Source organism: Argentina silus, assembly GCF_951799395.1.
Source record: "Argentina silus genome assembly, chromosome: 9".
NCBI lineage: Eukaryota > Metazoa > Chordata > Actinopteri > Argentiniformes > Argentinidae > Argentina > Argentina silus.
Genome location: NC_139663.1, coordinates 10,787,977 through 10,800,127, shown reverse-complemented (window position 1 = coordinate 10,800,127; position 12,151 = coordinate 10,787,977). Strand labels below are relative to the sequence as shown.

Sequence of the window (12,151 nt, the reverse complement as noted above, 5' to 3'; positions counted from 1 at the left end):
GAAAAGAAAGGTTTGTGGGAGGAAGAGGGAGAATGACAAATCTGGTAGGAATTCTTTAAGGGGAGTGGCAGTTTCACACTAAAGAGTTTCACTCCTTCTCTCTTTTCATTCACCAACACATGGTGGCAACAACCGAAGCCAGAACTTAAACAGAGAAACAGAAAGCATACTCAAGACAATTAATGGAATCTAATGGAAGAGGTGGAAAAGTATTCAGATAATAACATTTGGATAACTCAACTACATTTGTATCCGGAGGAAGAAACCATAACTAGCAGCTGTTCTGTACCAGATCACAACAACATACAACAAACGACAAAACAGAACCTCTGCTGAAGTGGTCATATTTGTGGCTTTCAGCTTGACCTGAGGGTTGGCTGAGAAATTCTAAGCAGCCCTTTTCAAATCTAGATCAAGACGAGACAAGTATGTAAGTACAGAATCATCAGTGGTATTATGGCTTTTTTCTTTATTTTTGTCATACTATGTAAAATATACAACTTGCTTTTCATTCAGGTTACTTTGTCATTCGTCTATCCAAAACATAGTGGTCTGTTTGTAATTTGTTGACAATGTGAGACCATATTGTCATCTATATTGTTCATTTTAAGTTAAAGTTAAGAAGAAGTTCCACAATGAAAACCACACAGCATTAAACACACTCAGTAAAACCTCTTTGGTACTGTGTTACAGTGATCCCTTTTAAATACAGGGATCTCTCATCTCTGTTCAGTTAGTGAGGAAAGCTCAAGAATGGTCCTCTTTAATGGCTATCAACTTGGGTATTGAGTACCATACTTAATTGTCCTGGATCTTGTTCAACACCAACAGGATTCAACAAATCATCAAGCCTTTGATTGGTGACTTTGGGTGTCTTTTGCTGGCAGGGATGTGCAACTCCGAGACATGAGTTGTGAAACCGTGGTCTAGTTATTAGGCAAGATGTGAAGGAGAGAATTTTACTGGAAAACAACACTTCTTCATTTGATAATTAGGTCTGGAATAAGGTTCACCATGTCACTTTGTTGACTTGGTGAGCTGAAAACAGAAACACACTTTGTTTCGAAGTTCCCTGAAACAGGTGGGGCACTCGGACAGGAGAAAACTAAAGTATAGCCTACTGCATATTCAATAACATTGTGGGGGTGAGAGAGAGAATGGAAAATAATGTATAATATAAAGAATAGAGAACCCACACAAAGAAGTACCGTGGTAGAGCATGGAGCTAACAACGCTTAGGTGGCTTTGATTCCTGCTGGGACCATATACACTGAAATGTATGCACTCACTGCAATGTAAGTTGCTTTGGATAAAAGCATCAGCTAAATGGCATATATATATAAGTACTATGTTTTTTTTAATGCATACTTGCACATTCGATTGACCACTGCTGCAAGTATATATTAAAATAACCATAGTAAAAAACACTGGTTTTCTTTTCTTTATACATGTATGTCATGTTTTTTAATGAGTTGACCACACCATTTCCCATTTCAAGAGAATTTATAATGTTTATATAATTATAATTAATTATATAATATATAATATGAAGTAGGCGGGGATGTATTGGAGGATAATTATCGAAATGATTTCCCTAAGTACATTTTTTTCTCTCTAGCTAACACACAGGCATATTCATTTGCACAGTGTGATCATACCAGTTCTTCAGGCTCCTGTGAGTCAGATAGCAGACACCATGCATACCCCATCATATTCAATGTTACACCAGATGCCACTTTCTGTTCCCTATCTGGAAAATACCCTTGACAGAGACAATGAGGATGCTTTCTGTTTGCATCTTCATTTGAATGACAGTATTGGCTGGTAGATTATTATCAGTAAGTTCAAGTAAACTGAAACCGATTTCTTTGGGGAAAATTAACATGTAATGCAATACATTATGTATATTGTGTTGCCTACAGCAATTATCACTTGAAGTCTACAAATAGCACTTAGAGAGATCCAACATTTCTTATTACTTATGTAATAAGTAACTCTTAGCTTGTCAACAATTCAACGATCCTCTCTCTGAGCTCTATATTGCCCTGTCCTGTCTCCTCAGAAATGTCTCCCCCTGCCAAATCCACACCAATGATAGAGGAAGAAATTCCACTGAATACTATTCCAGGGACTGGTGAAATGGCAGATGTCCAAAATGGCAACACTTGCACTCAAGTAATCATCTACTGTCGCCGTACCTTCTGTGCCAAGGACAAGGACCATAGGAAACTAGCCATTGGTAGCATCATCTGTGGAATCACCTGCATTGGAATTTTAGCTTTGATAAACTCAGTCAAGGTATTTTCAGTTTTAAATTTCTCTTGTGTTGGTGCACAGTCATTGATAGCTGAATAGAACACTATTTCATTTGATTGCGTTTCCCACTATTGCAGTTGAACAAGCATCTTAAAATGTTCAAAGCTAGACATTATGAATAGTTCACATGTTTACCTAAAATATTGCCTTTCAACAAATCATAAAAAAAGGTCTATCTTTTTTTTCTATCTTCCCTGTGACAGGCCCGAGAGACACGGGAACGGGATCCAGAGATGGCTCAGCAGTATTCCCATCGGGCAAGGAAGTTTGGGATCATCTCTATTGTGGTGTGGGTGTCAATTCTGATTCTAACACCAACACTAATGGCACTCGTGTCATACCTATTCACTCTGATAGACTGACTAATTGAGATGAACCTAAAAGTTGGATGTACAGTATCTCACAGATATGAACACAGGTAAGGACTGTGGTCCACTTTCATTCCTTTTGCCCTTTTCTACCGTACCAAACGGATGGAATAAGGATAGCAACTCAGAAGTGACTCAAGGAGACTCCTTTCTCACCAGCCTTAAGTATTGCTTTGATAAGACTGTAACAATGCTAATATTCCAGATAACAATGTACACATTTTACATCCTCTTAGCAAGCCTCATCTGGCCTTTTATCCCGAGCAGAAAGATTCACACACAACGACTCTTCCTTCAGTGATATCAGTTGAACACTATGAATGTTTGATGAAGATATGTTCACATTCATCAGAGAATCAACCAGTCTGATTTGAGCACTTAAGAGTAAGAACTATTGCATTATGGAGAGGTGAGCGAGGGGTCACAAAATAACCAAGCATAAAACAATAGAGATACATAACCAAGATAAACTCAATACAATCTTGATGGCATTATGCAGGACCCTGCATACAAAACATCGCCATGTTAGACATGTGTCCCCAACTTTGATATACTGTATGTTACTTGGGCCATTTGTGAGACAAAGAATATTGTTAATCATATACTAATTAGAAAAAATGATATGTCTGAGAAACTACATGAAGAATGTCAAAGTAATAAGGACAGATCTCAGGAGGGCAATGTTTGTTCACTAATGGTAACAGTGGAAGCCTTTGGCTTAGCCACAAATTAACGGCAAACACCGACTTTGGTTGTTTATCATTTTTATTTTAAATGTATTTATGTTTTTTTACATATTCAAACAGTGCATTGTATGTTGTAAAGTATTTTTAAATAAAAAACAAATTGACATTTATGCTCTGCTCATGCGATTAGCCTCATTTACATAATAAACATTAAAACCTTTACTTATTTATTATAAAGTCATCCTTTAGCTGTAACTTAATGCATACAAATACATTAATTCAATGCCAAACAACACAGTTTAGAAAACTATTTTCATATAGAACGACAATGCAATAGTAAAGTTGCTTATACATTATATATATATATATATAGTACTGACTATTGGTCAAAATACTTTGTTATCAAAACACAAATATTACAGATCATAATACAAATATTAACAACACTTATCAAATAACAACGACGACTAACAATTAACCTAACCTACATTGCTCTCAATATTGTTTCCACAGAAATGCACATTGGAGTGCCATTTAATTACATGTGAAACTTTACACAATTTATACACCAATAATGTGAAGATAAACTTGTTTTTGCTTCCAATAGTTACAACCCTGAGCTGAAAGAAACAACCAAGATTTTTACAACACAAAAATCCAATGATGAGTTGAGACCAATAATAACAAGAAAACACAAAGCTGAGAATGGCAACACAATACACAAAGAGATGTAATTTGGCCACACACTCTTGAAGGCATATTTAAATGAATGCTTAACTGCTTAACATAGTATCTTGATAAAGTAGCTGCCATCTGAAAATTAGACTTACTGATGCCGGTCTCCAATTGTACACATGCTGTGTTACATTCTCAATTAGGCAAGTCTCCTTTTCCAACAGAGGTACTATACTATAAAATATATGTACCTACAGCAAAATTAGTCATTAACATCAGAAACGTTATGGCTTTAACTGTGAGGTAAGCAGGGAGGGAAGGATATTTATTTGAGATCACATAACATGTATAAATAATGACAAATAATGTCAATGGAACACTTATTTTGCACCTAAGCATCCCTAGTATGGATTTGGCACAGCAATGATTCAAAAGGTGGTTAAATAGCTCTGTGGCGGAGGCACACCTATATCAAAGTGCAGCCAAGGAAGGAGGACATAAGTGCCATCCCAGAATACAGAATATCATCAAAACTAAGTACAGAAATAAGTAGAGTAGCAGTTTCTTAAGCACACACACAATTATAAACGTACATCTGTAAATATTACAATAACGGTATATTCCACATCTGTGTCTATAAATGCTACACAATAAAAATACAAAATCTTCAATGATCATTTTAATCTTAATAAATTGCTGTTCTGAAAAAGATAACGGATGGATGAAGTAGAGCTTGTTGGCCAAGACCAACATTTTCAAAAATGTATATATGCTATCTTCAAAGTGCTAATAACTCATGCGGTTCATGTGTGTTCTTTGATACTTGATTGGACAAACTAGGTCCCTTTATCCGTGGACTGGAGTTTGTTAACACATTTCCTGGTCAAATGCTAACCAGGAATCCAGCTGATCAAGCTTTGAACAAAGCAGCGAATCAAGCTCCTGCAAATTGAGGGAAGGGCCATCTTTAGAATTGGGGAAACCCCCTCTTCGGGGCCTTCCCAAAGCAGAGGTAATCCCAAGTTTCCCAGCACCAACAAGGGGTTTCCTAGGTTTTCTGGCGACTCCAACCTCCGGGAACTCCACAAAACGCTTCATACGCTTCTGACCAATGAAAAACTGGGAACCATTGCGTCGATTTTGTGGCACTTCATATATGGTCTCCAGACGCCTGAGATAAAAGAAAGAAAGAAAACAAATTAAAGCAGGTGGTTAATAACAGGCAAGTTAAAAAGAAACAACCAATGTAATGATGGTTCCATATCTATTATATCTAATATGCTATGCTATATTTTCCCCACTTGTGGAAAGGAGGATGAACAATAAGATTAATGAATTAATAGTCTCACGCTTCCGAGGGCTTGGTGAAGTTTTTATTGGTGTAAATCTCCTCCAAACTGAATTCTTTCTTCTTCACCCTGTTACAAAACACAAATCAGATCATAAGTTGGGTCTTACATCCTGCTCACTGTTACCACTAGACACGTATTGTACAGCACATGCAGGCATCAAGACCATGAGAAGTAGATAATATAATATACAAAAAACACATGTAGGCTGTCATGCCATAGTGAGACGCTTCAATACTTGGAAATTAACAAACATCTGATTTACCTGATTGCCTTAGGCAGACCCATTGGTGTGAGGTTGTAGCGCGGTTTGGGTAATGCTTTGCGAATTCTAATGGATGACACTTTCCCTCGTTCCTCATGCTTGCTGCTGTACAGCTGTGGTGGACAAAAAGGTGAATTACCAGACAGATAAGAACAAGACACAACTGTAGTCAATTATCCATTAACTTCTGGATTGTTTTAATTCCACACAACTACCATGTCGTGGATAACTGTTCCTGTTTATTCATATTACGATTCCCCTACTCAAGAGCCCCTGTTGATGTTTGGAACACCTGAAGCATTCCTGGTACATTATTTTTTCATCTAATAATTTCCATTCTGATAACTCATCACAAGAGTCATACAAATTAGACATATTAAATGTAATGTCACAGTAGCTAATATTTGTGAAAAGCAGAGTCTGTACCTTGATTTCAGAATCTGACAATGCTTTTTCCTCTCGCATCCCCATGGCCTCGAATTCATGAGTAAAACAGCTTCCATCTTCCCCATCCTCCTCCTCCTCACTCTGCTGTCTTGACTCACTCTCACCCTCCAAGGGAATCTGTGACAGCGCACTGGAAACCAAATTTCATTCATAGTTATCAATTAGTAATTTTCATGGTCGAACGGTAAATACTTAATTTGTTAAAAGAGAGCAAACTGGTCACATACCTGCAAAGGGAGGACACTGATGCAGAAGATAAGTCGGCTCTTGGGAGGACACAGGAAGGGGAACCAGAAAGTGCGTGCCTCACAGAAGAGCAGGATGGTGAGGATGGGGTGGGGAAAATACTAGGGGAGGAAGAGGTGGTAACATGACTGCTAGCACTACTACTGGTAGCAAAACTTCCTTTTCCCAATTTCCAAGAGAGGAAGGCCAGAGGGCTTGACAAGAAACAGGAGGCACGAGCTGCGAGGGAAGTGGAGGGGGACATGGACGCATTGGGAGACACGTGATGGGAGAGGTTGTCACAGGGACTGCTCCTTCTTGTGGGGTACACCTCCTTACGCAGGCACAAAGGGGCGATCTCTCGTTCAACTTCCACACTGCAGACAGTATGTCGGCGTGCACGCCTGAATGATGACGGAGGGGGGGGCACTGGAGGGATATAGGGGGAATGGTGCCGATGTGAGGAGACGATCCTGCCATGTTGGGGTGAAGACAGGGAAGTGTTCCCGTCATGGCGCAGGAAGGAAGGGATCTCTGGACAGGAGTAACTCCGCAGCAGACGCCTGGGGCTGTCATCTGCTGTGTGTACTCCTGCTCTGGCCAAGTCCAACTGATCCTCATCCTGCTCTTCCGCTCTCTTTATAAACAAAGGCCTGGGCTTTCTCCTTTTCTTCTCTGCTTTCTTTGGCTTCTCTCTTGCCCCCCTTGTCTTTTGCCTCGTTTCAGATGGTACACCTTTACAAACCTCCTCTACCTTCTTCTCCTCCCTGTGCTTTATCAATCTTACAAAATATTTTTGATCAGCTTGCAAGAGCAAAGACACATTACTCTGTTCTTCCTGGATTGGTATTTGATCAAGTTCCATGGACAAAATCTCAGGTATTTTCTCGGCATTGTCCTCTGCTAAAGAGCCTCCCATGACCCTCTTAGGTTCTTGAGTATTTTTAAATCTTTCAGCCACCGGTATTCCATCAGTACCAGAGGATCCATTAGATCCATTGTGTAAGAGGTTGCCACTGACATCAGTTGGCTCCAAAGATGTCCCAAGCTTGTGGGATGGAGTAGATTTCTTCTGCTTTGGCGATTTCCGTGGACGTCTTGGTGGGCGAGACTCTTCTGAAGCAATCTTATTAAACTTTAAGCACTTCCTTTGATTCTCAAAAGGTTCCACTTCAACCATTGGGGAAACTTTCCTCTTCTTACAGACATATTTTTGGGATGTTGTTTGAGGACGGTGATCCTCAGTATCCAAGTTCTGTGCTGTAATTTCAGATTGAGGCTCTTCCTTTTTCAATGTAGTTGTCATGGTAGTTTCCAGATCCACATTATATACAGTGTAAGATTCACTGAGACAAACAAAGTTGCTGTATTTTTTTTGCTTTTTTTTGCGAGGGAGGGGGTTATGTTCAACATAACTCAAGGTACTAACCTTGCCCTTACCATCACCTCCTGAGCTGCTCTCACATAAACCGTCATGACTATACAGTGAAGAATGTATCATGGTAACTGAGGGATCTACTGACTCTTCCATACTTAAAGTGGCCTCTGTTATGAGAGAATGATTTCGTTTTGGACGTCCCTTACGTCCTCTTCTTATTTCTCTCACATCCTCCATCACAGGCTCAGTGGGTTTCTGAGTTGCCACCATGTCTATGCTAGTATTACTGGAACTCAAGTTAACACAAGGTAACTCCAAGCTTTTAAGATCCTGTGATTTACTCCCCCGGTTCTTTCTGATCTTTGGCTGGACAATTTCCACACCACCCTTGTGCTTTACCAGTGTTATTGAGCAACTTGTTAACCCAACCTGTGCCATGTCATCCTTTTTCTCACCATTTTCCCATTTCTCTACCCTTATTCGTTTCACTCTCTGCCTCGTCTCTGGGTCTCTTCCCATTGCTTTCAGAGTAACCATTCTCAGTCTTCCCTTCCCTTCCTTTGCTCTAAGGGCTGAGCCAGCCACATGGCTTTGCTCTCCATTGCCCTCATCTATCTGCTTTTGAAGCGACTGACAATCTGGGTCACACTTCTTCTGTGCCGCTTTGCTTCCAGTAACATTATCTTTTGTGGTTTTCCTAGGGCTTTTCCGGACAGACTTAGGTGGATAGTATCCAGGCAGCCTAACAACTTCCTTATTGGCATCACCTGCAAGGCACAGCGAGTCAGGGGGGGTATAATAGATAGAGGATAATGGACTAGATGTTCCATTGTCATTAGAGTCACAAATGATTGTTTTTATGTCATTTTGTGGGGCAAGCTTTTTACCATTGAGCTCACAGATTCCATCATCTACAGCTGGTATTCTAGAGTTGCTGTCAGGTTCAGTTGATTCTGAACTGCGCATGATACCTCTTTGGAGTAGGGTACTGCATTGGCAACTAGGTATAGAATCAATGTTAGTAGTCTCCCTCTCTTCAATGGTTAACATCGGGGTGTGGTTAACACTCTGCTCATCTCCTGGTGGCACAACATTTGAGGTTTGTTTCCCCTCAGAAGCACATTCCTCCTCTTCTTGAGCGATGTTGGCTTTCAAATCCATATTGAACTTTAATCTTTTAGTGACTGAGCGTTTATGGACGGCAGTGTGATGTCCTTTTCCAGTCTTAAAGTGATCCTCCTGGGCTGTGCTGGAAGTTGGCCGTATTCCTGGAGCTCCTTGGTGAGGTTGAAGAGCAGCATAGGAGATGTCTCCATCTGGTTCATCGAGCCTCTGGGACAACCCTGAATCTCTTTGTGCTTTGTTGTCCTCTTTTACATCCACCATGTCCATCTGCCCTTGTGTGTCAACAGTTTCTTTGCTCTCTGAATGTTCACCATTTGAAATTTGGACGGGATCCAGCTGGCACCGGGTCAGGAACTCTGGATCTGAACTGGACGGCAGGTAGCCATTGGGTTTGAAAAGTCTAGTAGGACTCATGACTATCTCTGTGAAACTGGCCATCTTGGACTTAAACGTCTGAAACAATGGGCCAATCACCCATCCCTTTATTGGGGGTGGGGTCTCCGGGGTCTGTACTGCAGCAAGCTCCCCTTCCTTATCCATGTCTGACTGGTTGTTGTGAAAATCCTGTCCACTCCTTTCAGCAGTATTCTCATCAGAATTTTGTATGGGAGTGGAGATTGTCACTTTGTTGCTTGTGCTTATTTGGTCCTTGTCCCCACTACAGAGAGATAGAAAAAATCATGAGCATAGGACAATCAAGAAAGTTCACAAGACAAACACAAGGCATGTTCAAGTACATCTTGTTAAACACCAAGTCTGGTGGTATTATTACTCCAAATAAACTGTACCTTGGCACTGCCAGGTTGTTTTAAATGCCTAGATATATGAATGAATCTTTTGATCATAAGATGAAAATAATATACTTCTCTAACTAGTACCCCTACCTTGAACTACAGTTGAAGATTTGAAGAGGTTGAATGTAGTAAGACAAGCCTTCCCCTAATCTGAATTGTTGGTATCTTTTAATCTGTGACTGTCTCCATCCACTTTCCCTTCATCTACATTTCCTCCATCTTTTATCACAATCAAGACATAAACCTGGCCAACTCGAAACCTATTATGACCACTGACTGACTCACTCCTTTGCTGCAATCATCCTTTTTGTGAGTAACCTGTATAAATAAAGGTTAAATAGAATTAAAAAAACGAACAGAAGCTTCAAATAGGTAGCGTATCATACTCACTTAGTCTCATATTCTGAAGCAACAGTGAGATCCAAACCGGTCTGCAAAGTTAATGTAACACAATTAATGGTGTTGCTTTAATTAATGGAATACCTTTCTTGAAAACAAAATGTTCTCAATCTGCTTAATAAAACCTGTAATGATTAAACATGCAAAATGGCTTTTACACAGTAATGTAGTAACAATAATAAAAACAAGAGGCTATTATGGAAATGCTGCCAGTGTAACGGTCCAGGCACTTTGGTAGACACTCATAATTGCTCGTCTGTGTCAGAAGCAGTAGACCGTGAAGGAGGATTAATTCACATCATGCACCCAATTACACGTCACAACATGTGATTGTATGGGACGCTACAGTTTATATACACAATCATACAGTAGAACTACCATGTGTGTGTGTTGATGGCTAAACACTGATGGTAAAACACAGAGTAAAAACATTTTACATTTCTGGAGCATGCGCCCACACACGTACACATGTACAAACAAACACTACCTTTTTCAACTTCTGTTGTTTTTGAGTGTCATTTAGTCTTATCAGCTTTACTGACAGGGACTGGGACACTTGCACCTAGGGACCAGATGGTAATTAACCAATTATCACATTCAAGTACCGTTCAGGTATTCCTTGAAAACCACCTCTGAACTACAGTCTCAAGACTACTTACCATGCCACTCTCCCTCTCTCTTTTGGTGGGGGATGTGTTCAGTCTGGATGGTCTCTGAGCTGCCACTCTGTCCTTGGGCTCCTGCTTCTTCTGGGTCTTCTCCTTGACCCCTTGAATGCGCCCACTCCTCCTGTTAGCAGGATTTTTCCCATCGTCACAGCTGAGAGAGAGGAACAATACTAGGATATTTAACTACCACATCTCTACTTTAAATGGAAAAAGAGGGATGATTCATGCTGCAGGGCAGGAAATCAAGAGACATGGTAATTGTGATGGTGATTGAAGACACTGGTTTCCCAAACAAGCAGGAGGGGCAACTATACCTGCAAGGACAACTATACCTGGGGGAGCCGGAGGAAAGGGGGAGGAGGTGAGGTTGAGCTTCACTGTGAGGGGGAGCACTACAAAGAGGGGTTGGGGTAATCTTGGCATCTCCTTCCATTGGACAGACTGTTTGGGGAGCAAGTCAAAGAGGGGACTTCAACATCCCTAATCTCTCCCACTGTCTGTCTTACTCTGCAACAACAACACAAACACAACATGCTGGACATAAACATCTAACACTCTATATATAAATATACTCTTAACAATACATATGCTAGGTAAGCTGACAGCAAACCCCCAAGAAACTGGGTATGAGGAAAAAGCAACATTATGGCATTAACACATGTTCACTTACTAGTTATAGCTAGCTAGGCCTAGAATGAAGATCAGAACAGCAATGACTTGAATATCTCATAAGAGACGAGGATACGTTATATTGCTATTGGCAGCCAGTACATTTGCTCCAGATATTCACTCATGTCCATTGACAATACCTTTTTATATATTCATTTCCATAACCGCTTTTGAACAAAGCACGTTATGTTGTCATGGGAATACAATAATGGTGCACCAGAGAGGTGGTGGAAGATGCTTTGTACTGACATTGAAAATCAAAAACAGTGGGCGACCCATATTGACCGCGTGCTGAAATATCTAGTAGAAGGTATGCAAAGCGAATAGGGTGACAGAACCTTCTCAACACAGCTCAGCTTGCTGCTGGCTAACTAGGCTAGGCATGCAGATAAGAGCTTAATGAAAATACACTGTATTAATTTCTGCTCGTCGACTAGGTAGCCAATGATGTCAGCTAGCTAGCTAGCTAGCTAGCTATCCAGCACAGACACCCAAAATATCCATAAACGTGTATATTTTACTTCCACGCTCCATAACTTACCGCTCTAATCTAATTAGCCATAGAGAAACAACATTAGGACGGGGTGGCTCTATCAGCAACTACATCAGGCATCTTCATCGTAAACACGACATGCCGGACGGCGCCCAAGAGTTGACCATTTCACACCGATGTCGGTTCATCAAATCCAACGCCACCAAACAGATCAATAAACCAATCAGAGTAATGATTTCACACTAAAGAAACCGCCCAACAGTCCCCCCAGAAGTCGTACCAGTGATAGAACGC

The 12,151-nt window shown here is 40.5% G+C and overlaps 2 protein-coding genes across 4 annotated transcripts; one reads left to right on the top strand and one right to left on the bottom strand.

Annotated features, from left to right (window-relative positions):
- The first annotated feature begins 291 nt into the window (after positions 1–291).
- LOC310810106 (transmembrane protein 265-like) lies at positions 292–4,853 on the top strand. The gene is made up of 3 exons (XM_083677735.1): positions 292–430; positions 2,063–2,298; positions 2,520–4,853. Exons 2-3 carry the CDS (start codon positions 2,065–2,067, stop codon positions 2,676–2,678), a joined length of 393 nt encoding a protein of 130 aa, XP_083533861.1. The 5' UTR covers positions 292–430; positions 2,063–2,064; the 3' UTR covers positions 2,679–4,853.
- prr14 (proline rich 14) lies at positions 3,432–12,040 on the bottom strand. Of its 3 annotated transcripts, none has more exons than XM_083677667.1 (10): positions 11,906–12,040; positions 11,028–11,202; positions 10,687–10,846; positions 10,515–10,589; positions 10,019–10,059; positions 6,334–9,492; positions 6,086–6,236; positions 5,660–5,772; positions 5,395–5,463; positions 3,432–5,216 (listed from the first exon to the last, which is right to left on the bottom strand). In XM_083677667.1, the coding sequence occupies exons 2-10, from the start codon at positions 11,126–11,128 to the stop codon at positions 4,913–4,915; spliced, it is 4,173 nt and encodes a 1,390-aa protein (XP_083533793.1). In that variant the 5' UTR covers positions 11,129–11,202; positions 11,906–12,040; the 3' UTR covers positions 3,432–4,912. The 3 variants fall into 3 exon arrangements, with proteins under 3 accessions (XP_083533793.1, XP_083533794.1, XP_083533795.1); XM_083677668.1 differs by having other exon boundaries at positions 11,028–11,136; positions 11,906–12,009; XM_083677669.1 differs by lacking the exon at positions 10,515–10,589.
- Between the last annotated feature and the right edge of the window lie 111 nt (positions 12,041–12,151).

Coding starts and splice junctions, on each gene's coding strand:
- LOC310810106 (XM_083677735.1), top strand. CDS start 2,065: ATGTCTCCCCCTGCCAAATCCACACCAATGATAGAGGAAGAAATTCCA. Junction 2,299..2,519: donor CTTTGATAAACTCAGTCAAG/GTATTTTCAGTT, acceptor TCCCTGTGACAG/GCCCGAGAGACACGGGAACG.
- prr14 (XM_083677667.1), bottom strand. CDS start 11,128: ATGGAAGGAGATGCCAAGATTACCCCAACCCCTCTTTGTAGTGCTCCC. Junction 9,493..10,018: donor GCTTCAGAATATGAGACTAA/GTGAGTATGATA, acceptor ATCTCTCTGTAG/TGGGGACAAGGACCAAATAA. Junction 5,464..5,659: donor GGTCTGCCTAAGGCAATCAG/GTAAATCAGATG, acceptor GTTTTGTAACAG/GGTGAAGAAGAAAGAATTCA.